Source organism: Pectinophora gossypiella, chromosome 3 (genome assembly GCF_024362695.1).
Source record: "Pectinophora gossypiella chromosome 3, ilPecGoss1.1, whole genome shotgun sequence".
Classification (NCBI taxonomy): Eukaryota; Metazoa; Arthropoda; class Insecta; order Lepidoptera; family Gelechiidae; genus Pectinophora; species Pectinophora gossypiella.
This window is the reverse complement of record NC_065406.1, coordinates 9,047,972-9,075,729: the sequence shown is the minus strand read 5'-3', so window position 1 is coordinate 9,075,729 and position 27,758 is coordinate 9,047,972. Positions and strand designations below refer to the sequence as shown.

The window sequence follows — 27,758 nt, the reverse complement described above, 5'->3', positions numbered from 1 at the left end:
TAAATTATTAAAATTATTACAACAGGAATTTATTGTTAAGGATTTGGGTGCTCTGAAAACATGTTTAGGTATGAATGTATGTCGTGATAGATGCAAAAATGTTTTAACATTAGATCAAAAGTCTTATATTGAGAAGCTTTTGTTACGTTTTGGCATGGAAAAGTGTAAGCCTGTGTCAACTCCTATGATACTAAATTGTAAGTTAGATAAGCCTAATGGTAATTGTCTAAATGAAAACATGTATCCATATCGAGAGTTGATAGGATCACTTATGTATTTAGCTGTATGTACACGCCCTGACATAGCTTTTGTATGTAGCCAGCTAAGTCAATTTTGTTGCGGCTTTAATATGTCACATTGGCTTGCTGCCAAACGTGTATTACGGTACCTAGCAGGGACCTTAAGTTATGGCTTATGTTTTTATAAGACCCATCACTTAGATATTACTGCTTTTACTGATGCCGATTGGGCTAACGATATTGTAGACAGAAAGTCGTACACAGGGTTTATTGTAAAGCTAGGTAATTGTACAATTAATTGGGAGGCTCGTAAACAAAAATGTGTTGCATTATCGAGCACTGAAGCTGAATATTTAGCGATAACTGATGTATGTAAGGATTTATGTTTTATACAAAATTTCCTAAATGAGGTCATATGTAGAGTTCCCAAAATAGTTTTGTATAATGATAACCAAAGTGCGCAAAAATTGTTAGAGTCAAAAGAATATTGTCACAAGCGCACGAAACATATAGATTTAAGGTACCATTATATAAAGGATTTAATCCAAACTGGCTTTGCTACTATTAAGTATATGTCAACTCAAGAAATGATAGCAGATGTATTAACTAAACCGTTGAGTTCCATGAAGCATAAACATTTTATCAATGACATGAATGTTATAAATGTAGAGTCTTTGCATAATTAATTATTTATAATGTAATTAGCATGTTTTATTATTGCATTATTTGAATTTTATGAATGATATTTTGTCAATATGTTGTCTCTACATGTCCTTATTCGAATCTGTATATGATTGGTGTTGCTTTTATATAATGTAATGAATAAGGGGAAGTGATATAAATAATATTCATTAATTATATAACTATGAATGTCAGACTAGGCTGCATGATAGTGATGTCATTGCATACATTATAGTTTAAAACAATAACTAAAATTTATCTATGCACGCTGATCTTTTGTCGTTGCTTTCTTCCTTCCTTCCGTGGCCGCCATGTAGAACATAAGTTTACCGTATACACTAATATTTTAAATCGTATTTTTATCTAAACAAACATGTGAAAATTGTGACTTCTGATTTTGGATTATGATAATACAAGAAGAGAAGATGACGTGAATTGTTTTATTTCCATCTTCTGCACGCTCGCCCGTTCCCAAGATTCCACTGTGCACATTACACACATCATCTGCTTGAACAAAATAAGTCTAGTTAGGCAGTGAGCGTGTTGTGAATTTAAGCCTGTAATTTATTTCAGATCTCTAAAGACGATGATAACCATTATGAAGAATGACATGCAAAGGCTATTTGAACCACATATCAACAATTTTCTGACCATGACCAAGTGATGAATATGATACAAGTCTACCTCATGAAAGCCACACTACTTTTCAAAGAAAAATATTTTCTTTGGAGTTGTAGGTATTATAGTGAAAACTTAATCCTGACTTCTGTTCTGCATAAATGAGAATCGCACTATGCCAGGTATGTATGCTTAAATTATTATCCCATTAATCCATTTCTTTGAGCCCGAATATCTAAATGTTCAATAAAGTAGATAAATTTCAAACTCATCGGATTACATGCGTAATAGGTCATCCATGTGTCTAAATGTAAAAAATAGAGCCTACTATTACTACTCATTGGTATATGAGAGTATTAACTCGCACTTACTCTCCTTCTCAGGGCGGACAGAGCAGAGTTTTGGCACACAAGTTTTGTCATACATTGCAATATACCTACTATTATTATATAGTCACTATTACTCTAATATAAAATAGGTCATAATGGTAGACTTGTTTGCATCTCAAACGATGAACCCGGTTCAAACCCTGGTACCGGACTTGCATTAATTTAATTTAAACAGTTCACATCTAGCACAGTTGGCCTGACCATTATAGGTAGCGATACAGCCTATCGTTAGCCTAACGGAAAGCTCGTGAGGTGCGTGTGCTTAGTTCATCTTGTGATGAATGTTACTTTGACTACCTCAATGGGATGCAAGATCTTGCTTATGTTATGTTATTATATTATCTGTGATACATAGATAAACTAATGCCTATAATACCTAATGGGTGGTAGAAATGTTTTGTTCTGAATATCATTGCCGATCAAAATTAATGTGCTCTTTTAATAACTATTATATTTTCATTTGTAGGTAACATAATATAGCGAGTACCCTGGTTGAGTCAAGATAATATAAAATAAGTGGAAAGATAATGTGGCCCAAGTAGTAAAGGAAAGGATGTGCAAACAGCCGAATGTGAATCTGGCAATAATGTGCCTGTTTAAATGAGTTTTAGTTGAGTACCAAATAGTTACCTAGGTTTTCCTGGGAAAAACACTGATCCAGCTTTTCTGATTCAACTGAGTTTGTGTATGGTTTTGAATAAATAACTAAACAATAGAAATGTGTCTTTTTTATTTTACTATCCCCTTTCCATTACATAGATAGATATCATTTAAAGTAACTATAAATAATTAATTGTTCATTACAATTTATATAAAAGTAGTATTAGTATATTATAATTAAGATACCTACTTGATTATTAAAATTAACAAATTTAATGAAGTTGGATTTTTTTTAATGACTAGAATGAAAATACAATAAATATTCAATTAAACTACTTCTTTAATTCAAAAGGTATTACATTTTGTTATTGTTAGATACAATACTAATTTCTTTTTTAACACTTTGCATTTTGGCGTGTCTTCAGTAATTGACAACCGTCTTCTCTTCGGCTTGTTGCACTGGTATGCTACTGCTGGCGGCTCCACGAGCTCTTCAAGTTCGCAGTCGCGAAGCCGTTTATTTTTGTACACCTTTTTCGGTGTCAGTACTTTAAAAGTACCTGATGAACCTAAAACGAAAAATAGTATGTATTAAATAATGTCGTGAATCTTATCTTCTTATCGTGGGTGGAATACCAGCCTCATCAACCCTAGTGTCAGGGTTATGATTGAGTCGCCAAAGGCCCCAAAAGATGAATGTAAAGCAAAGTTGTTGGAGATAACAATACCTAACATAAAGGAAGAAAAGGGCAATTATAACATTCATTAAAGTAGGTAGGTAACTAACGTATTAACGTAGCCATTTTATAAATATTAAAATGTGTATGATAAGTGATTCCTAAAAGATAGACATAGGTAGGTACTTATAAAAAACCACAATACATTGTTTTGTTATATCTCAAAACCATTAGGCAGCTTTTTCGATGAAAGCTCCCACTAGTCTTGATTTTTTTCGGACATAGATTGAACATCAGCGCTCAAAAAGTGGGACGCAAAGTTACTGTTAATATAGCGACGTGACAGTATTTCTCCGCGGTGCGCGATTAGGCGCCGAACTGGCAACATGCGAAGTGCGTGGTAAAAAGTTGCAAATATAGAAGCTCAAAGAAAAAAATATGTAACACTTCTTGTAAGTCATGACATTGGTGCTAATTCCTGTAAACACATCTAACTTTATTTTAAGTTATATCTGTCATTATTATTTTTTTCTTTTGAGATAGCCGCCAACAAACAGACGAGCGAATGGCGTGGGAGCTTTGTTTTATAATATTATTATAATGACAGATAGAATAAAAAAATAATAATGACAGATCTCTCAATGCGTCTTATCGGGGCTTCGGGGGATGCTAGGGCTGGTAGTTATTTCTGTCAGAGAATTAGCCTGGCGATTCAGAGGGGTAATGCTGCCAGCCTGTTGGGCACCTTGCCTCGATGTGACGCATTGGAGGAGGTGTTTTATTTATAGGGTGTGTTTGTTTTGTTTTTGTTTGAATAAATTGATTTTAATTATAATGACAGATATAACTTAAAATAAAATAAATAAAAATAATGATTAGATTACTGACGTGTTAAAGGCAACCAGACGAGATATAGAATGTAAACAAAGTTTCAGAGGTTCAAAACATTTATATTTGAATAAATTATCATAAAGTTCGAATTTTAATCGCTGTCGTCTGTACTAGACAAAGATGATTCGTCGGAAGAGTCCGAGTCAGCTGTGTTTATGATAAAACTATCTATCGTATTATCAATCATGTTGTCAATACTGTGTTTAAATCAACAACTACTCATAATACCAGCAAAAATCAAAAATAAAAGTAACAGAAACGGAATAATAAGAACAAAAATCTAAGTAAGTAAATACGGGGACGAAAAAATATGTATCACTTCGAACGCAATCCAAACAGAAATGAACATGTTCATAAAATGGCGGTCCAAATGTTGACAGCTGCAGTACCGACTGCTTTCCTGTACCTACCACGAAACACAACGACAGCTGTCGTTGACCAACTGACGCCATAACTGCGCGTACGAGTGATAAGGACAGAGATGATAATCCCTGGTTATCGCAATGTAACTCAGTAATGGTCCGTTTGTTTACGTTTTTTATCTCGTCTGGTTGGCCTTACTTTACGTACCTATATGATTTTAGGTAGCTACGCTGCGGTATAGGTTTTGCGTGAAAGAGCCACAATAGTAGGTACCTACCTACTTAAGTAAGTGGAATGATAAGGCTTTATTACCTACATTAACTCGATTCATCTGCCACACACGATGCGTCTGGTCATCGTGTGTACCAATGTAACCTACCTACCTATAAAATGTATGACGAAATCGTGGGTCGCCCACCAATGAACTGTTTATTATAACACTGCCCGATCCTGATGCCCGAGCCCGCGATCTCGACGCATCGCGTTTGGGTAGTTTAATAACCGCTATAATATAATACCTATAAGCCCTGTAAGCGCGGTGCACTGTTTTGTACAAGATTGTAAACAACTACGTCTCAATTCCGTGTGTCGAGCAACTATAGACTTTATGTCATTATAAAGATAAGATCCATTCTAGCTTGTTGCGTTGCGCGAGGTCACGTGTTATTACGATTGTAGGTAAGTAGGTAGGCAGGTACCTACCTACTGGCTGAGTCGCGCAAACGCAAATGATAGGTACGTACGATGCGATGCGATGCGTAGTAGGTACCTAGGTATGTAGGTAAATCTGCCTGTATGTTTGTTACCCCTTTAGGCTTAAACAACTGGTTACGTTATGGTAGGTTACATTACCTACCCATCTACGACAATCGCCGTCTGCGTAAAGTTGAAAGCGAAAAGCTACTTTTCTACCTATAGCTACCTAACTTACCTAGGTAGATACTTACCTATTAAGGTATTATAAACTGCTTATATACGTCCCACTGCTGGGCACAGGCCTCCCCTCAATCAACCGGAGGGGGTATGGAGCATATTCCACCACGTTGCTCCACTGCGGGTTGGTGGAGGTGTTTTTACGGCTAATAGCCGGGACCAACGGCTTAACGTGCCTTCCGAAGCACGGAATCATCTTACTTTTTCGGACAATCAGGTGATTCAAGCCTGAAAAGTCCTTACCAAACAAAGGACAGTCTCACAAAGTGATTTCGACAATGTCCCCATCGGGAATCGAACCCGGACCTCCAGATCTTGAGCCTATCGCTCTAACCACTAGACCACGGAGGCTGTCAATTTGTCATTAAGGTATTAAGTAGGTATTATAGATAGTAGGTAGGTATCTTGGTATAGGTACAATAAAGTAATATTTTACGTCTTTGATTATTTTAAACCCTACAATTTATGTTAATACGGCTTTATTATAGTTTAGTTACTGAAAATGGTTCGGAATCGAGACGTCTATAGGCACCTATCGAACCTATCTATCATCACAGCCCGGACACTTCATACAAACAACCTATCCCCTACTTTAAACATTTAACTAGGTAGGTAGGTACCTACATTAACTTGTCTACATCTAAGTAGTAGGTAAGTTGTAATTAGCTAGGTACCTAACATTTCAAAAAAACTCAAGGTCGGTAGGTATCATTCATGTAGGTAATAACTCACTATCACTATACTAAAACCCAATATTATGTAGATATTCAAGCAATAGGTAGGTACCTAACCTACAATAAAAATTTGATTGTATTTGTATTAATTCAGTGGTAGGTAAGTACCTACCTACCCAATTGTAGGTAATAACTTGACAAATTAATTGTGCTTACCTGGTGAGGAAGTGCTTGAGCGATTTTGAACGTCTTGAGTCTGATATGGTTCTGGAACTGCACTTCTCTGGAGTCTTTTTCTATGACCAGTCTCATTTCGTACATACTTGATATTGAAATGGTCAATGCATAAATACCTTGACCGCAAATTTTCTGCAGGCAAGTGGGCAATGTTCATATTACCTACAAGAAAAGAATATAATTTTCAATAAAACATAAATAGCCTATAGATGTTCCACTGCTGGATCGTCTCTACCCTCAAATAACAGGAGGTAATCGTTTTGGTGGTAGCCCGGACCAACTATATAATTTCTGAAGCAAAGCTTACTCTTACTTTTTCGGACAATTAAGTGACTTAGTCCGCAATGTCATAACTAAACAAAGATTAATGGTTGGATCATGGTAGTGGTTCCCTGGAAGAAATTGCTTAAACAGGCCTCCCATGTGTACTGTAGTAGGTATGTTGCATAAATTTTTGTATGTTCTAACTGTTTGTGATCATTAAAAATATTTGATTTGTGATGAATAATCTCACAAAGTAATTTTGATAATATCAGAAACAGTACCCGGACCTCCAGATCATAAGCCTAATGTTCTAATCAATAATACACAGAGGCAGAATCTACTAAAACAGCAACTTTTGACATGTCTTATTAAGTTCTTGTAGGTACCTACCTATACATAATGTATGTATAGATTGTTACCTGCTGAAAGGTGGTCAGGTGTGAGCGAGACCAAGATACTAGGTATACCTCATTTGGGTTCCTGGCTTCTGTACACAGTCCCGATGTGTGAAATTGGTACAAAACTGTAGGTTTGGTAGATAGTAGTTTATCTTAGGTATCTATTAAGACTGTATAAGAAGAAATAAATTAATGTTTCATTTTTATTTATTTTCATCTTAAATTAAAAGTAAATGTGTAAGTAGATATCTGGGGGGCCAAAATGGCTACATCAAAGCAATTCATCTAAGAAAGCAATATTGCTATTTGACATTTGTTTGCATCGCACACTTACTTTTATATGCACAAATGTGAAACTGCAATATTGCTTTCTTAGATGAATTGCTTCGATGTGGCTATTTTAACCGCCCTGGTCTATAAAATGTTCAATAAAACAGTCCAAAATTCAGCAATAATTATGTACTTGATTGACTTTTTTTAACTTTTGTCCCTTTTATTCCACAGTTCACTTGGAAATATAAATCCATCGCATACAGTATTGGTATATAGTAGGTACTTTACAAGTTTTTGACTATTCCAGTGCTTTAGTAGTTATAGCAATTGGTTCAGAATCTGGAGGCCCTGAGTTCCCAGTAAGAATATGTTAAAAATCACTAATTATGATTTTCAAGTTTGATTAGTATATCTATATGCCATGCTAAATTACCCAATTGTACAAAAGTTAATTTAATAATTCCAAATTGACATTGAGCACAATACCTAATTATATTATGTTCTTCAGACAGAAAAAACTGTTCTACTACTCTAAACTGTTGATCTCAGCTTGAGTTTAAGTATTACATTAATTATGGTAAACTAAATGATAAATGGTGACAAATGATAAACCGATTAGGTACCAAAATAATAGTCTAGCAAGTAGGGGGAGTGGCAATAACTTTCCCACCATGTTAATTAGGTATTTCTTTTTATTTTATTCCAGTTTTGATTGTCATTGATTCTATCAAATTGTTTGTTTGATAACTTTTTGCAGTTTAATATTAAAAATAAATAAAAGTAAACATTTAACTACTTACCGCAATTCTCAAGCCATACTTTTAGGCGGTTGACGTCATCCCACGGAAAACGGAACATTGACTTCTGTTCCGAAGAATTTGTACAATTATAATAAGAACAATTGTGTGCAGACATTTTTTATAACCACTGTTCCTGTGCCGCTACGTGAAAGCAGGTTTCATGAAGCCAAATCAAAGTCCGATTTCAGTCCAGGGTCAGTTTGTAAACCACAATACACAAAACGTAGAAGGCGCGTTCGACTCGTAATTCAAACGAAAACAAACATTTTCAAACATAGGTATGTTACTAACCTACCTACGTTATCTGAAAGTTGCGTTTTTTTTGTTCTTAAATTTAGTTTTAAATGATATTTATAGGTGGTTATATATTTTTTTAAAATTTGATATTGTATCTCCCATAATTTATGAGAATTACAACTAAACATTTAATTAATTCAATAAAATGTATTCTGCAAATAAACAAAAACTTTTAAAAACGTAATATTTTATTATCTGTGGCAAAGCTAGATCGATGTTGCAATAATTAACGATAGATGGCGCAACTTTAAGCGAGCTTCTTACACATAATTATAGATGGCGTTAATAAAAACGAGAACGTTCAACCCCTCAACAAGCTCCATACTCGACGTAGTTCCGACGTAAATCCGCTAGAGTAACCACTAAATTTAAAAATATAAAAATCTCCATTAAATGCCAATATCTTTGATTAACTTTTGGTTGGAGTATAACTTTTAAATTATAAAACATAATTTTAGTGCCTATTTATCGATTATTGGCTTTTAAAGAAACTTTAATTACAAATCGGTACTATTAGCGTCATCTATTGAAATTTTTTTGAACAATGTTTCCTAATGTTCGCGATGAGAACCCATGCTGAAGCGTAACATTCATGATCATCAAATATATGGTCGTAAGGCCCAAAGTCCTTTTAAAATCCAAATCCCATTGTTTAAACTATTGTGTCTGGAAATATGGATGGATTTAAAAAAATAATGACTTATACACATACAATATTACCTACTATAATGCAGGAACGTGTGTCACCCATTCAACATTATTATTACGTAGACGGCATGCAATAGCATTATAATTGATAACTTATCCATTATTTATACCTACTAGGTATCAACTCTATACAGACTATACAGAAATTATTCTGCTATCAATTAATGGATAATGAATGATTGCATAATTAAACGCCCAATCACGATAAACTTATAGAATACTTGTAATTTAAATAGGTACCTATATTTATTTGCCATTTGTATACACGGGCACGCTACGCAATAATGCTGCGCGCGTTGTAGTTCAATCTTTTAATAATGCTAGTAAGCAGGGATTCCTGGGGGGTTAAAATGGCCACATCGAAGTAATTCATCTAAGAAAGCAATATTGCAATTATATAACATACTAGGGGAGTAGGGGGAGCGGGGAAAGGTCCCATGTGTAGATTTTTCGCTATATCTCAGAAACGGTGCGTCCTAGAGAAAAAAAATCTACTACTAAGTGAAAGCTTATTAAATTTCCTACAATTTCGTTCTTATACACTTTTCGGATAATAATAATAAATTGGATGGAATAATAATGAGTATCAGAGGGTCATCATTTATACCCTAAAACAAAGATAAAAGATCCATGAAATTAGAAGGTTAAACGAAGGTAAAACTGTACAGCGCCATCTGCTTCTTTTTTGGGAAACGTCGCTCATTGCTCGTATCTTAAGCGCGTCGAATGTACGTCACAGTTACGGTTACGGTGTGAGCAATTTAAAACGAACTACGTGTAATGATTATCTTATAGTTAATTAAAATAATACATTGTATTTGTATTTGAGTTATTTTTACTAACGCATCGTTTTTGAGATATCATCAAAAAAAATCTCAAAAGTGGTACTTTTGTCCTACACCCATTACGTAACACAAAACAGTTATTAATAAAAAATAATTGTTTATTTTATATAGTTGAATAACTGGGCTATAAGTATCTTTTTTCTCGAACTAATCCTCACAGTTTTAATTTTGAAGAGGAATTTAAAAAAGTGAGAAAAAAGGGAATATAAAAGAAAGGTTCTTTCAATATTTTTGTATGGTTGGGCAAAAATTAAGTTGCGGAAATGAATTTCCCATCATTGAACTTTTTTCTGTAGGACGCACCGTTTTTGCTATATTATCGAAAAACCCAAAAACCTAACCCCCACTCTGGCTCGTGTCCTAAATGTTGAGACTTTTAGCATGATAACTCCCTAAACAACCTGAACACATTCCTGAAGATAAATCTTAGGATACCTCTCACGCACTATACATCTCCGTTATTGACAGGACTAAAGAGGAATTTATTTATACAAAAAATGGTTTTGAAGTTTTGAAAAAATTCTCATTTGACTAAGTTATCATCATGTCTATTACTTTGGTATCCTTACCTGGAGTTGCCACGCGTGCCGAGGCGTCGCGGCCGCACCGTCGGGTACACCTGCTTCATCACCTTGCCGAAGTCCGCAGTCGACAACGGCTTCATGTTGCTGCTCATGCAATGTGCACTGCACAAAACAAAATTATTTTTATTGCAAGTTTTTACATAATTTCAAAAGACTACTCAATTGTAGATAAACGTAACGCTTTTTAATATCCAGAAAAGTAAGCTATGAAAGTTTATGAACGTTAGAGGGCGCCATTGAGACGTGAGGTTTCCCTACAAATAATCACATTGTAAGGTATTCAAATTAGAAATACTTCTAATAGTTACCAACGCAGCACTAAACAAATACTAATAATTATGGCTTATTGGCTTGTTTCTGAATTATGCAGCTAAATACCTATTTATTTATTAATTCAATATTTGTGCTATTACAGTCGCCCATGGTATTATGAATAAATGTTACAGATCACACAATGACAAATAAATTATGATAAATAAGTAAGCCGTCTTGTTAGACAAGACGGAAAACTTCAGGTGTCGCACCTCCATTTTGTATCATCTTCGCGACTTCTTTTTAAGGCGATTTGTATAACTTTGACCATTTAGCTGAACTGCTAATTCATTGAAATGGCTTTTAAATAATAAAACAAACAAAAACAATGTTAGTAAGTCAGAGGTTGTATATAATTGACTAAAATAATGTTTAGATGATTACTTACATGTACTCATCGTACACATCCTGTTTGGGCAACGAGACGTCCGGGTCAACTTCTAGGTGTGTCTGTATCCATGTCACAGTCTGCTGAAGTTCCGCTCTAGAATTTAGTTTAATAATATCAGCAAATTCTTGAATGTTATTTACTTTTAAACAATAATAAATAATATGGGTATAAATAATTAGATAAGGAAAATGTGCATTTTTCATTTTTATAAATGTGTGACAATGGATTGAGAATTATAAAATCAGTGTTATTTTATTACAATTAATTATTGTTAGAATACAAGACATAAGAAGGTAAGGCCAGAAAAACAGAAAATGCCTCTTTTTAGAGAATAAATTTAATTATTATGTGCACTACTGCTGTGTAACCTTTACCTACTTATATCTAAAATAAATTATTTATATTTTATTCCAAAAAGGCACCTTTCTTAAGTTCACTACAGCTTTTTTTAGCTTGTTTAATGTGTTATAATTTAATAAAGCCGGGGTCATTATATTCAGTTATTATATATTTGGGTTATTGTAGTTTTCCATATAAATACCTGGAGCCTAGGGGATTGATAGGCTGCTTTAACGGGTCATGTGGAGGAACCCCCGTGGGCAGGCGTAGGTATAACAGCAGTCTCTCGGCACCACTCAGAGCCTCCACTGCCTCCAACAGCTGGGCCACCCTTTGTCGACCCTCTTGACTGAAAATTAATATTGTCAGTTAAAACCCAGTATGAACCTAACATTCCTAAACATATTATAAGATGCAATTTATAATGACAAAAAAAGTAAAATGAATGCATATTTATAATCAAATTCATCTTGATAACAGATTTACATAGTAATAGTATTATGTTTGTCTGTTGTAGCATCAATGCTTTAAAGCCTGCAGAAATACATGAGTACGCAAAGCGAAACTATCTAAACATATTACAGTATATAATTGGCGGAATATTACAACAGACAGGAGATAATCGAGCAGGAAAGAGAGCTTTGTTACCTTAGAGTGTTCTCGACGATTTGGTGCATAGAAGCGATTTTGGCGGAGTCCATCTTGGACTCCTTGCCCCGAGCGGGTCCCGCGCCGGGTGCGGCAGCGCCCGACGGTCCCGGAACGATGCTTGCAGCGGCGACACTTTCTTTATCGTAAGACGCAGTTTGCGTATGTTTTGGATTGACATTTTCACGATGAAGTTTCGCGTCATCCGCTAGTTCTCTCTCGGATTTAACATTTTTAGCACTATCGTCAGCAGCCCAAGGTTGAAATGGAGTTGCACTATCCATTCTAACCTAACCAGGCTGCAGAAATAGTATTAGTCGAATTCATATTGTTACTTTTCTAATCTGAATTTATAAATGCGTAACAAAACTCCATTTTCTTGACATTTGATCAGCTGTGCGGTGAGGTGGAGCAAAGGGGGGACATATTTTTTTTTTGTAGTGTTGATCAGTGTTACCAAATAATAAAATAATATCTAATATTTATGTTTTAGTTTCGTAACGTGAAATACGTTTTTGGACTGATTGTCTCATGGCGTCACCGGCCATCGCGTCTTCCTTATTTCCTTCCTTGGGTATGAATAGGCACGTAAATATACGCATAAAAGCAGAGTGCAAAAATGCCTGATGTAAGTAGATGCATAGTAAATTGTCCATTACAGCCGCGACAATACATTTGTGGTACCTATTGTGGATCAATTCCCATCAATACCTGCTTATTTACTCTCCCATCAATGGCACACTATAGTTATTAATCTATAGTAACATATTATTATTTATTTATTATACATCAAAGGAAGGCACTGATTTGAAATTTTAATTCAATCTATTTGATTTATTTCTAGGATTTTTTCCAAAATCACAAAAGCGGTGGTTGCGGCGCGATGGCGTGAGGCTACGGATGGCGACGACGGCGCGGGCGGCAGCGGCGTTGGCGGATAGTATTTGTCTGTTTAGCCCATTGGCCTCTCAATACCATCATCTATATCATCGAGTTTTGTAGTCGCATGTACTCGATTAACTTAACTGTATTCGATTTTATCGGTAGTCCGATTACCGATCGGCAGTTTAACAGTCAACACTAGTATTTCACACATTTAAAAAAAAAACAGTGTCTTTGCTTTGCGACTAGCGTCTACTTCGCGGATTGTAAAAGTGCTAAAAACTATAACGGGACCCAAAACAAGCGATTTATTAAAATGAAGAAACACAAATACAAGTGGTGTATAGTACAGGGATGTATTAGCACATCGATTAAATCTCCTGACAAATTATTTATAAGTGTTCCTTTAAGAATGCCGGAGCGGGCACAGTGGCTAGAAGTTGCCGGGCGAGACCCCACAAGTTTCGCTACAACTAGTATTCTGTATCTTTGTGAAGATCACTTTGATGTAAGATTTTATTTCACGTAGATACTTACACATACTTCTATTTCATATTATATTTGTCACTATTAATAGTTGCCTGGAAGATATTGCTATCACTTATAAAGTCGCTTTCTACGTTGCATGATTAGTGACTTATTTCACGTCTCTTTCGTGCCAAGTTGAACACCGTTAGTGCGAAAGAGATTTATCTTTTCTCTCTTTCGCTCTAGGCGATGTTCTATATCTCTGTCCTGCTGTCATTCTAATCGTCTTACATTGAAAGGGATATATACTGTGTTAAACATAATATGTAGCTCAATGTTTATGTCAGCAGAACAGAAACAAGGTACCTATACCTTAAACCTATATAGCGCAGTGCGAAAGAGAAATGTGTTTTTTTTTGTGCTAACAGCTGTCAAATGTATCAATCTGTAGGTATTTAATGGAGTATCTCTATCATGTTTTATGCTTAAGTTATTTGTTCTGGTTGTCATTGTTATTTTTGTATGGTTTTAATAACCAATACCTATGCTTGTTAAACATACAAAGTCAATGACTGGTTCGACAAGTGGGTTTAACATACTTTTATAAGTACCTACTTAGGTAGATTTTTATAAGTTTATACTAATATTTTCTTATTCCAGCTGGAGAATGATACGAAAAGTTATATGCAATATCGTATAAAGGGGTCTCTGCAAACTGTGATACGCATGAAACCAGGTTGTGTGCCAAAAAAATGTAAAGATCTGTCGGGTGTATATAATTACATAAACAATGGTAAACCACTGCCCACGGAACAGCAACGATTAGAAGAATGTGCAGTGGAATCTGCAGAAACCAACTCCGTTTCATTAGATACAAACCTAGGTCCAGTAATTTATGAAGATAGTCTAAGTGAAACTTCAGGTATGTTATGTTTGTCTTTATCCACCCAATTATACATAAATGTAGGTACAAAATTACAATAAACAATTTAAGGTGGATCTAAAATTGTTGAGTGAAGAAATATATTTCATTCTATTTATGAAGTAACTTTATCTCAGGCAAGTAACTTTAGTTTTTATCACAGTTTAAATTCTTACGATTTCAATGGTCGAAAATGACAAGATAGAAACTGAGTTATATGAACACCCTGCAAGTTGACTTAGTGATGATACTCACTTGTCCCTGATATAGTGCACCTATTGAATACAGGTATTGAGTTGGTAACCTGTCACTATAATGTTCATATCTAATGACATCAAAACTAAAAGTTAAATATAGTTACGAAGGACATGACTAACACCTATTTCAATTTCAAAGCCTTTTATTTAACTAAACACATAGAACAGCTCAACCCAGACCAAATATTAAAACCTTCACTAATTTGCAACAAGATTATAGTATATTTTTATTATATTTTTTTACGAGGCTTTGTATACTGTGGGTTATCAGGCCAGCGTTATGGGTGCTTTTGCATAACTCTTAGACAATAGTATTTTATGCAACAGTTGTATAAGAAGGGTCAAAAAATGCGAGTGGCGTGAGTTGCGATGTGAGCCTTGGCGAACATCGCAATAAGAGACGCCACGAGCATTTTTTGGCCTAGTTATACAACGTTGCATACAATACTTTTTCTACGACGACGTAATTTTAAACGAAACACAAAAATTTTCCAATTTATTTTCCAACGCGCGGGAAAATGGCGGCAAATGTATACTTTTTTTTATAGTATATCTATGGCACCAAACAAAGTAAAGGTGCCAGTTTCCAGGTCAAAAAAAAAAAACAACAACAATGCTTTTTTGGCGACATTATAGTACAGTTACACTTTGTAAACAATGCTTTATAGGCCATAGAGCGTACACTTTTTCAAAGAGTTTAATTATGTATGTACTTATATTAGACTTTTTGGTTATTTAAATGCCAGATTAAAGTAGAGGAGTAGAAAAAGGAAATTAAATAACAGTATTATAATATAACCATTAGAGAAATAAAAAGATTCAATAACAAAACCCATGTGATAGCCACCCAGGGTCAAAGGGTATATATGTCTGGACTTGTCAACGGTTGTTTTAAGTACATGGTGCCATTGCTAATAGGGCTGTAAGTGTAAAGGACAAAGAACCAATATTTATTTGTTTGGTTGTTTTTAAAGATGAAAGAATTGCTAATCAAATATATATTTTAGATATATATGTTTTAGATAATTTTCACAAGAAATCCAGATTGTGATTGTGAAAGAGGTGGCTCTGTGTTGTGGAAAATGAAATAGAAAAGCAAAGAATAGCACAGAATAATAGAAAATACTCGGTAGTTGTGCAAAGAGGTAAGGGTTCTGTACTACCCCGAGGAATATTAACACAGATATTAGAAATATAACTGTTCTCTCTATTTTCTCTGTTTATAATACAGTATAGGTACTTAGTTTGTGTTATGTATTTATCAATATAATGTGTTTTCGATTTTAATGGTCCTTTAGCAAGCCCGACTCACACTTGTGTGGTTTAAAGGTAACCTACTATTTGTAACTTGTTGTTTGTAAAGTAGGTACCTACTAAAACTCTTGTAAATAAATTAGGATAACGTAACAGAAAAATCATGTTGAAAACAACGTTTCTAATTTCTTTTTGCCCTAATTGTTATTGTGCCAATTTACAATTATTTATAGGTTATATTTATAGGCTTCACGACAGGACCAACTAGTATTAACTAACAACTTATAGTGACTACGAAATGGTTTAATTTAGTTACGTTTAATAAAAAAAACATTACGTATTAATTTGTAATACGGCGAACAGAATATCAATTTGACAGAAAAAAATAATACCTAATTTTACATTTTGAAATAAGACATCAAAACGCACGAACTGTCAAAAAATTATAAAGTAAATATTTTAAAAACATGATCTTTAAGAAATGTATCTCGAGAGTGCGTAGTTACTTAATTAATTTAAATAATATTCTAAGCAAATGCTTTGTCTTATGTACCTTGTGTAATAAATAAATCATAATGTTAGTTTTATTAGGGTTCGTACATAGTCTACCTATCTAAGTAAATCTCAACGTAATTTTATCAAGTTTGACAACTGTCATTGTTATTACTTTGTTTCTTTCTGGATATCGTTATTCGGTATGCTTTTTTCGAGGGTTTAGTCTACTGCAAGTCTTTTTCCTGTAAAGTTCTGTTGATTTGGTAAGGTTAACCTTTTAATAGTCCTCTTGTTCTACTAAAGATTTCATAGGTTAGGTACCATAAAGTCACGCCACTATCCCCCATCGGTATTGACAGAACTGTGATAATATATTTACTGACTTTTAATTTGTCCTAATTTCTCTTAATATAAATTGTGATAATAATAAGTTATGAAGAACTGTTAGGTACAGTGACAGGTAACCAACTCATCATCCACAAGAACCATAGGTATTTAAGACAAGTTAGCTATATAGAATTTGAATGTTTATTTCATTTTATCTTAATTACATGTGGTGTAAGTATTTGCCATGTAAAGTCTTTATGGACCATTAACCTACTACTACTACTCGAGCACATGTGAATTTTGCTGCTTTTAATTTTTTTTTGTATTTTATTTAGGTATTTTTAATTACAATTGAGTTTGAATGCATTTGTAATATCAATAGCAGCATGTGAAAATCTTATTCGTTATCTTGTTAAGAGTACCTATATGTTGTTTAACGGGCCGCCTATACTATCAGGAATATTTATTTATTGGTTGAGTTTCTTTAGTTAGAAAGTTGAGATAATACTTGAATTGGTGCAGTTAATCAACTTAGATCAATAATATTAAATTCTTAGACAAACGTCTGATATAATGTTTTAAGAAATCTTTTTACCGAATATCCGTGTAAGGTTAAACTGGATCTAGCATCGAAAAATAACCCCTTCGGTGTTCATGTTTCTATGTAGTTCTTACTCATTCCTGAAAGTGGAGCTGTAAATAGAGATATTGTTACAGATACAATGGCGGATGAGATTGACATAGAAGAACATGATGTATTGGATAATCCGGCAATTCGAAATATTTTTCCAGATATTACTGTGATTAAACAGGAAATAGACAGTTACGAGGATGGTATGTGTATTTTAAACCAACTATTTATATTTATAGATCTGCTAACAATCTTCGATAAGTGGACCCCATGAAAAGCAGGATAAGATTAGGCAGATGATGATGATCTGCTAAGTTTGTCATAGATTAAACTATCTATACTACCTTGTTTGAGCAGCTGTCATTATTATCAAGTTATTTTAACGTGGTATAATATCAGGGCTGCCCATTTAATCTTCGCAGTTGTATCATAATACACAGTAAAATGGGTAGGAACAAGATGCTTTTTATTTATCATTGTGTTGTACCAATCTACAGAAAATATCTAATTAGTATTTTGTTTCAGGTTCAGAAATAGTCAATGAATATCAGTTATCTAACAGTTTGCAAGTGGCAAGTGATATCAATGAGTCCCAAAATATTTCTCTTAAAGAAGAAAATGATATGTTGAATAATCCATATGATAATTCATCGAACAGTAATAACCAAAGTACAAAAATTATATTAGGATCAAAACCGAAAAGAAAACTGGATTATACAGAATTTGAAGAAAATGTGAATTCATATGAATTAAAACTTCAATTGCTGGATATGAAACCATATTTAGAAAGAAGTGAAAGATTTTGCAGACAATGTTTGATATTGTTTCCTAACAAACAAAGTTTTGAGATTCATGTAAATGAATTTCACAGCTTTATTGAACAGAAAATTAGAGTTGTCGAACAGATTAGAGTTGGCGATCAGAAGGCCAGCGTTATCGATCAGAAGGATAGAGTTATCGATCAAAAGGATAGAGTTATCGATCAGAAGGATAGAGTTATCGAGCAAAAGAATAGAGTTATCGAACAGAAGAATACAGTTTTCAAGCAACAGAATAAAAAGACACCCATATATTGTGCAAAATGTAATATAAAATTTACTGTACATGCTAGTTTAATGAGACACTGTAGAAATTTTCATAAAGAAAAACAAAATAAAATCAATATGGCAAAGAAAGTAGAAACCACTATGCAAAGATTAAAGAAATCGGAGCCTAATGGAAGTCATGTTTGTTTTCACTGTAAGAAAGAATTTCTAACTCAGCAATCGCTCATACAACATTTATATAGTGTTATTCAATTGAAAACTCATTGGTGTCTGTTCTGTTCCAAAAAATTCACTAATAAAACAGATTTTGAGCACCACATGTTGGGACATAAAGAAAAGAAAGTAACAGTAGAAGATTGTCCCAACAATGCTCATGAAGATGTCAATCATTCAGATGTAGAACTACTTGAGGAGTCGCAACCTGACAAGGATTTATCAGAGAGTTGTAGAATAAATCTAAGAGAAACGGAAATGGAAAAAGATGTAGCAGTGGATAAAAAGAAAAAGAAGGAAGCATTGGACACAAATGTTGACTTTTACAGATGTCATATATGTCATCATTATTTTAAAGAACTAAAACATTGTCTAGAACATCTGGCAATAGAACACAAGATAACCGGTTATACAGTGAAACCAGTCAAATTTGACTCATTTTGTCAACTTTGTCAAAGAAATTATAATGATATCAGTGTATACAATTGTCATGTATCATTATTCCATAATAGCGATATTGATCAGCGAAAAACCAATGCCTCTCAATTGACAAGATCTTTGGGAACAAATATGAAGGATGAATGTCTACTATTGAAGTCAACGCTGTTTAGATGCACTAAATGTGACATACATTTTCTATCTGCTGAAGTTGCAAGAAATCATAAAGATCACATGGAAATGTTAAGTCATTGGAAGTGTAAAAAGTGTATCAAGTTCTTTAAAAAAGAAGATGAATGGCGACACACAAAACAACACGTATTTCCTAACCTCATGGTGTACGATTTATGTCCAGACTCACATTACCTAGTTTTGTTTAATTGTTTAAAATGCACCGTACATTTCGACGAAAACGGCTTTGTGGAACACTATTCAAAATGCTGTGAAAGTGAAACACCGAGCGCAGTGTACTGCAAATATTGTGACCTTTTAATCGATGAGTCTATTGGTAAGTCACATAAAGCTAGTCATGAAATTGAGAATATCAAATTCGATAATATAACCATTGTGAACTCGAACGTTATAACAATCAATAATAATAAAAATCAGCAACCGGTAAAATTACAATATAACCAAGTCAGTAAAGTCCGCAAAAGTGCAAATAACATCAAACACGAACGTAAACAGAAAGAATTAAGAATTAAAAGAGATGGAAGTTCAAAAGATGCTGAAAAAACAATGAAAAGAAATTGGAATTCTTTGTGTGAATTGACTTATTGCGGCACATGTAAACTATTCCTAATAAATAGGTTTACACGCAATATACATATTAAAGGACGCTGTCGAAATTTACGGAAATGCGTTTGCAAGGTTTGCGGACTTGTTTTTCCAAGCCAACATTATAAAACACATAAAAAACTACATTACAAATTGAAAACCTGCAATTTGCAAAATTTTGAATTCTACAATTTTAATGGCAAACTAATTAGTCCGCCGATACCGGAATACCCAAAATGTGAAAAATGTGACTTGGTTAGCATTTCTAGACCAGCTGGATGTCATGATTGCAACAAAGTTGATTATCTAACTTGTAATTTATGTGACATGAGGTTAACAGAAGAAGCTTTCAAGTTACATATGTTATTCCATAATTTTACAAAAATACGCAGTGCAGATAAACACAATAACGCGTCAGAACGATTGAGTTCTGAATGGAACTTGGATGAGGAAAAGACTGCCAAATTAACAGAGAACTTATTATACGAATGTAAAAACTGCAACATTAATGTTGATACGTATGATAAAGCTGTAGAACACAGTCAGGGACATTATAGTGGCGAATGGAAAAATGTAGAAACAGTGAAATGTCAATTTTGTAACAAGATTTTTGACAAAACATGTTACGAAAAGCATCAAAAATATCATTTGTCCCATAGCGACACGATAAATTCGAGAATATTTTATTTTGATAGTGTTTATTTAACATCTGAAAATAATATATGGCTAAAACATGTATTTGGCCGTCTGTCAGAAACTCAAATTAACGCTATAATATGTAAGTCGGTTTACAAATCCGAGTGCAGAATTAAAATGAAAGTCATACAAGATGGACCTCCTAATTTCACAGTCTACAAGTGCGATAAATGTTGTTCCTACATTGACGAGTCGAGCTTATACAAGCATGCAGATAACTCATGTTTTAAACTTAGAAAACATCATTGCTCTATTTGCAATTTGCCTTTTATTTCATCTTTTGCACGCACGCAACATGAACAAATTCATACGGATCCCAATATTGGATGGAAATCATACAGAAATTACAGAATAGTTATATTTAACAAACAGGAAGATAACAAAATTAATAAGTTGTTATACAATCGCAGCCAATATTACGTTTTATACCGATGTCGAAACTGCCATGCATCTGTCGATGAGATGCAAACCAGAAACCATAAATGTAGCCAGAGATTGAAGTGTTGTAAGTTGTGCGGCTTGTTGATATATCATGACCACTACGAAAGTCACAATAAGAGACACAAAGAATTAACTAATTTCACGCAAAACAAAATAAAAGTTATCTTATTTGGTGACAGTTTGAAAAATCCCACTGGTGAAAACCAGACGACTGATGAGTTCAGTGGAATTGTGTGTGATTATACATTTTACTGCTGTGAACGATGCAAAGTTACCTTGAAAACTGTTCACCCTCCTACGAAACATATTTGTTCCTCCACTGCAGTCAAAACAAAATGTCAAGAGTGTAACCTATACTTTTACACAAGTACACTGAAGCGTCACAATAAATTACATGATGACGATCTGGAATTCGTAAGAAAAAACATGAGGATTATAATGTTTGATTTAACAGAATCTGTGGAATCATCGTCCAAAGATGTAGAGACTACACAGACAGTAGACACTAAATCTATAGAATTAGGAGATGAAAAGCAGTCTGCTGATCCTGAGTCTGAAAAGTCTAATCTGGAAAATGAAATTGTAGAAAAAAGAGCAAAAATTTACAAGTGCAATTGTGGCCTACATTTTCTAAATCGTGTAAGCATGTTGTTTCACTCCAAAACCTGCAGCTCGAAAATTCGAACATCCAAACAGAATTGTTTTAAATGTGGTCTGTTATTTACTTCAAAATCTTTATTTAGCCATCTATTAATTCACCATGGTAACCAAAATCAAAAATATCTTTTTGACATCGTTGATTGTACTGCTGTTCTAAATGGAAGCACAATTGAAGAAAGTATCTAAAGCATCAAAGTTCACATTAATTGCAAAGTAGGTATGCGATGTTCTGGGAGATGAAAAATGACACCCAATTGCACTAATGGCTATAACAAAACAAAAAATGAGGCAAGATCCAAGCTAAAAAAGGAAAAAAAATAATAATTTGCACCTTCGGAAGTCTGCAGGAGAATGTGCTATTACAAGTATTAGGACTAATAAACGTTACAGATTCAGTATAACAGTTGAGCTAAAAATAATATTTATGTTTTAATGAAATATTGAAAGCTAATCTTTGCTTGTACATAATGTTAACACATTGTACATAGGTAGATTTAAGTATATCTCAAGTATAAGTGTATCCATAATTAATTCCGTATCAATTAATTTGAACTATTTTGGGGACCCAAATATTCTATTTAGTTAACAGTGGGGGCAGAATTACCAGCTGCCTGAGAATATCCCTGTGTGGTAGGTAGCTGTCAAAGAAAAACTAATTGTTTTTCTAATATTTAGTAATTTTAAAAGTCGAGAATTGATGACTTTTATAATGTAAGCAATACATTATTTAAATTAAAAACTATGTAACAAAGTGTTCTTTTTTTCTTATAATAGGTAGATAATTTTCAAATTCTATTGCTAGAGCGCGAGCATATTCTGTGTCGTTATTAGTTTTATAAGTTTAAATTAGAATAAAATTGAATTTTGAGTTTCATAATTTACCTAGGTGTAGGGAGGATGTTCCTTTGTAAGGAAAATATATTTTTCAATTTTTCACATGTTAATAATACATTTTTTATTCGATTTTACATTTTAGTTTTAATTGACAAACACTATCCTATTCGTCCTTAGCTTTCGTCAGAAGAATCGGAAGACGTTTTTAACATATAACCCCGACCATAGAAGAAGGAATAATAATACGAATAGAACAGCAAGTCTCTGCTCCTCACCAACAACGGCTGAGCTAGATTTACCTCAAAGTTTTACTCTAGTCTTCAATCGCATGGGCGTCTAGATGTCACATCACAGATGCGCGTGTACGATAACGTCAATGTGTAGTGTCTGTGTTAAACGAGACTATTTTCGTGCGAAATGTATGGGACATACCCGTAATCACTAGGTTTTAGAAATATATAGAACATTAAAACTAACTATATAACTTCCATGGTTCAATAAAGCAAGGCATGCAATCCTATGAAAAGCAACCATTGCTAGCCGTTTGATGATGTGTTACATCAGTGTTACAAAAAAATTGGTATCTCCAACATTTCAAACAAAATGCAAAAACTACTTTAAAACTCATTGAATATAAATTTTACTAATATTTAACATAGGACCAGTGTACACTTAAGAGCTGCATGTCGAGTAGATTCATGAACTCCCTATCATCATGGTATAAGAAACCAGTAGGCTCTGCACGGTAACCGCGCCGCGCGCGGCGCCAATTATATCAAGGCCTTCGACCAATATCCATCTATCTACGTAGATAGCATTCGTATCGTTTATTGGTAGAAGCGCTCAATTCGCGCTGCGCGCGGCGTGGTTGTCATGCAGACCCGGCTGGTATGCTCAAAATGACAGCTAACATTTCAAGGTTAGCCCAGCTGACGTCATCCCGCCCTGCGTTGCCATTTCGTAAAAAATAAATTACCCACGACCAATGTTTTTATATTTACTTTGTAAGGAAATTTTGAACTTTTAGTAAAAGATTTACTTACAGTTTTACTGATTTTTATATATGTGACAAGTAATAGTACAAACACATTAGTCAGTAATTCACCATAATAAAATTTACGTGCTTGGAATATTGGAGAATAGATATATACCAATTTTGGTCTTTGAATTTAATGGTAACACTTATGTCATTAACTTGTCATACCTCAATCACTAATCACACCTGGTTTTCTTTACTAGTACACACAAACCAAGTAGAGATGCTACGAGTACGCACTAGTACACGATCTGACTCTTGTCTGTCACCGTCAACTGTCAGTCGGCGTATTATGCATGTAACAAATGCGTAATCTTTGCTTCACCTAATCGAACCGAGTTTTTTTGCGATTGACAATTATTATTTTATTCCTATTTTGTATACCTAATTATATTTGAAAACAAATAGTAATATTAGAAGGAAGAACAATCTGTCTAAATTATAAAGTTTTATTCCTGCTGTTTGAAATACGTACAAGACACTTATTTAAATTCAAAATAATAAAAAGAAACACAAGTGCAGTGAACAGTGAAGTACACACATCGGCTAAGCAAATAAAAGCTACTTTTTGTACCTACAAAGACTTAAGTTTTTGATTAATTAAATAGGTACATAAGGAACATATGGCTCAAAATGATTTTCTTTGATCTTAACAAAGCTCGATGCAGGAACTAATCAGATTGGTAATCTTGCTTCAAGGACCAAGGACTAGTCGTTTTGAGTAAGTAATAACATCAATAAATATTTTAATCCCTCTCTACTGTAGATTCTGCAGGACCCCGTACCTTAGTTTCCGACTGGTGGAATATTGTCGGCTTTGAGACGTTTCGTGAAATCAAACGTGAGTTTTGCGCCCCATAAAAACACTCCACATATACCCATCTCCAACATAATTATGCCACATGGTCAATACCAAAGGAATGTGTGTCTCTTTGTCTACGTTCATTATTATGTTAACATTATGAGTAGATTTTGGAAAACATAGGTATTTTTTATTGTGAAATTCAAGATACAGTGGTTGTTTACCTTATTAACTGCATGCATAAAAAGTCTACCTTACTGAAATAAATAGCATTATTTTTATTAACTATTTATGTCATTTCGTGTTTAGAAGTGTTTAAGTTTCATTTGTAATTGTTTTTAGCCTTACTAAATATCACATTTAAATATTTCAGCTGTCTAGAGGGTATAAAATGGAGTCATATAAGAGCCGTTTTCGCAGCACAAAGACACAACAGAAATTAATAAAGATATTGTGGTCTACCGAGTACTGTGGTATTTGTTTTGAGAGGTCCGAGGATCTGTGTCTAGTAACAACTGATATTGTAATTGTTTTAAATGGGGAACTGATCAGTCTTCTTCTAAAGGAACTTATCACCAATGTATTTAATGATGTGAGTATATTGAATGTATTAATTAACCGACTTCAAAAAAGGAGGAGGTTCTCATTAATATCCATATATTTAGTAAGTAAATTTAGGTGATGAAAAGAAAAATAGAAGCCTTGACACATGAATTGCTTATCATTCTTGTAGATTTCTTGCAGATTTTCCTACATGTTTGTATTGTATAACCATAAAAAAATTACTCATTATTTGTCTGGATTTTATTGTTACTTAGATGAAAGTGAATTTTAAGTATTATTTTTCTTTAATCATTCAATCTCTATTGTTAGTAATTGAATAATTAACAATTATTTAAAGTATTTTGGATAGTACTAGAAAAGACATGAATTAATTTATTTTTAATTTCAGGTGAACATTCCATTTGGTCCATACATCTGTCAAGAATGTTCAAACAGAATTATACAATGGTTCATTTTCACGTGCAACACTATGCAGACTGTTAATTTTTTATGCTATTATTTAAATGACTTTAGCTGTAAAGTGGATGACCTTGAGTCCAAGATAGATTCATATATAAAAGATGACATTTCAAAAGCAATTCTAGTCATAGAGGATAAAACTGGTACCAATAACAATGAAACAAAATTGAGAGTAGAAGGACTTGATATTAAAACCATTGACAAAGTGGAGCCATATTTGGAGTATTCAAAACATCAGTTAAAAATGAATTTGTGTCCTTTACCTTCTACAAAAATTAAAAAACATGTTGTTAATAGACCATCAAAAAAGGTGTTAAATAGATTATCAGATACGAAAAGTGGAATGATTAAAAGGAAAAGTGGATATGAATGTGTGAAATGTAGTAAAGTATTTACAAGATTCAACCTGTGGAAAGCACATGAACGAAACAAACATAAGCAACCTACTCCCAAGTGCAAGATTTGCTCAAAAACATTTGATAGTCATAACACATTAATTGAGCATTACAAATTGCACAGTAAATTAAAATGTAGAATTTGTAATCTTCTGGTTCCTGACACAGAATTAAATGAGCATTTGCAATTAAATCATGAAGATGATACATACCCATGCCAGTATTGCAACCTTGTTTACTATACAGCACCAGCACTGGTAGTACATTTAAAAATCAGTCACCCTGTGGAGAACCAGCTAGAAGACAATTTAAACCCGCAGTGCCTGTTATGCTTACAATACTTTGATAAAAGTCAGTTAAAAAAACATAAATGTAAAGGAAGATGCCCAGACTGTGAAGAAATATTTTGTGTACATTATAAGTACTTAGTATCTTTCACAGAGCAAAAACTAAACCACACATATAAAGTGAAATGCAAAGACTGTGATTATGTTTGTAGAAAAAAAGAAGTCTTAATAATTCATGTCAACAGAGAACACCTGGATCACCATCCATTTTCATGTGACTTTTGTGGAACTAAATTCCTCTCCAAACTGCAATTGAAACGTCATATTTTAAATATTCATATGGATAAGCTTACTTGTCAATTTTGTGATAAAGAGTTTACACGCCATGCAACATTTAAAAAACATGTTGCAGGGTGTCAACTGAAATCCAGAGAATTCACGTGTACACAGTGCCCAGCTTCATTTGATTCTTCAGTTGATCTGGCTACTCATGAGAAGCTAAAACATAGTTCAGATAATTTTCCTTGTGACAAATGTAATCGTATTTTCTTAAGTAAATTAAATTTGGTCTCCCACAGGAACAGGTCTCACAGAGATATACAAATTACTCGCAGGAGACAAGTGTGGCTTTGTGGATTGTGCGATAAAACATTTCATACTAGAGGAGAATGTATACAACATAGGACAACTCATGATCCGAAAGATAAGTATATGTGCAGAATATGTAACACACAATTTGCTAATATCAAGTATCTACGGTGGCATAATCGTATGCACAAAGTAAAAAAAGAAACTTTCCCAGAGAAGTGTACAACTTGTGGGAAACAAGTGAAATCACTGAGAAAACACATGCAAACACATCAATTGTCAAATAAATCTCCCAGTTTTGTATGTGAACAATGTGGAAAAACATTTTTGACTAGCACACTTTTAAAATCTCATGGGTTAGTTCATTTAGAGAGGGTATCTTGTGAAATATGTAAAAAAATGATCAAACCATCAACATTGATTCATCATAAGCGATGGCACGTTCAGAAGAAAAACGGACTTTTGCAGAAGAAAATTAAAAAGAAGGACACGAAAGTACGAAAATGCTTGGCCAAATGTGAATATTGTGATTTATCTGTGATTCAGGATCGATTAGAAGCACATGTGAATAGACACCATTTAAACATTAGGCCATATGTTTGCGACATTTGTGAAGATTCATTCTCTGCTAAATACTACCTTAAAATGCACATGAGGGTACACTCTGACGAGAAAAAGTTTACGTGTGAAATATGTAACAATAAGTTTCGGTTCAAATTTTGTTTAAAAAAGCACATGCTATTACATACAGGGGAAAAACCATTTGTTTGTGACGTTTGTGGAGAAGGATTTACCGGTTCAAGTTCTCTGAAGGAACATAGATTAAAACACTTTGAGAAAACTGTCGCCTGTCCTCTCTGTTTTGTAATGTTCCATTCAATAAGAAATATGCGTCAGCATTTCAAGAAACAACATTGGAAACAGAGATGCGGAAAATTTAATCCAAAGGAACTAGTCAGTGAAGAATATCATTATTTGTTTGAAGATCGTAGAAAAGTAATCATTGATACTTAGTAGCGTTTGGTGTTTGAGTTAGGTTAGGTTAGGTTAGATACCTACATTGAGGGTAGGTGCAACTTAAAAAAAATGCATTAGGGAGGCGGGTGTTACATTATCAATATTTAA

At 33.8% G+C, this 27,758-nt stretch overlaps 3 protein-coding genes across 8 annotated transcripts in view; 2 read left to right on the top strand and 1 right to left on the bottom strand.

Moving 5' to 3' along the window:
* Window positions 1-12,581, bottom strand: part of LOC126381852 (uncharacterized) — a 39,749-nt gene extending 27,168 nt beyond the window's left edge. The window contains exons 1-4 of the mRNA XM_050031370.1: window positions 12,162-12,581; window positions 11,716-11,862; window positions 11,172-11,267; window positions 10,457-10,573 (exon numbers count right to left, since the gene is read on the bottom strand). Coding sequence (XP_049887327.1) covers window positions 10,457-10,573; window positions 11,172-11,267; window positions 11,716-11,862; window positions 12,162-12,445 — 644 coding nt within the window. The 5' untranslated portion in view covers window positions 12,446-12,581. The remainder of the gene's footprint in view (window positions 1-10,456; window positions 10,574-11,171; window positions 11,268-11,715; window positions 11,863-12,161) is intronic.
* A 616-nt stretch (window positions 12,582-13,197) lies between these two features.
* Window positions 13,198-22,636, top strand: LOC126381850 (zinc finger protein Xfin-like). Of its 6 annotated transcripts, none has more exons than XM_050031364.1 (4): window positions 13,198-13,551; window positions 14,172-14,433; window positions 17,484-17,600; window positions 17,923-22,636. In XM_050031364.1, exons 1-4 carry the CDS (start codon window positions 13,360-13,362, stop codon window positions 21,852-21,854), a joined length of 4,503 nt encoding a protein of 1,500 aa, XP_049887321.1. In that variant the 5' UTR covers window positions 13,198-13,359; the 3' UTR covers window positions 21,855-22,636. The 6 variants fall into 6 exon arrangements, with proteins under 6 accessions (XP_049887321.1, XP_049887323.1, XP_049887322.1 ...); XM_050031366.1 differs by lacking the exon at window positions 13,198-13,551 and adding an exon at window positions 13,587-13,873; XM_050031365.1 differs by lacking the exon at window positions 13,198-13,551 and adding an exon at window positions 13,878-13,958.
* A 1,136-nt stretch (window positions 22,637-23,772) lies between these two features.
* Window positions 23,773-27,679, top strand: LOC126381855 (zinc finger protein 234-like). The gene is made up of 3 exons (XM_050031377.1): window positions 23,773-24,259; window positions 24,714-24,932; window positions 25,293-27,679. Exons 2-3 carry the CDS (start codon window positions 24,732-24,734, stop codon window positions 27,645-27,647), a joined length of 2,556 nt encoding a protein of 851 aa, XP_049887334.1. The 5' UTR covers window positions 23,773-24,259; window positions 24,714-24,731; the 3' UTR covers window positions 27,648-27,679.
* Window positions 27,680-27,758: the final 79 nt, after the last annotated feature.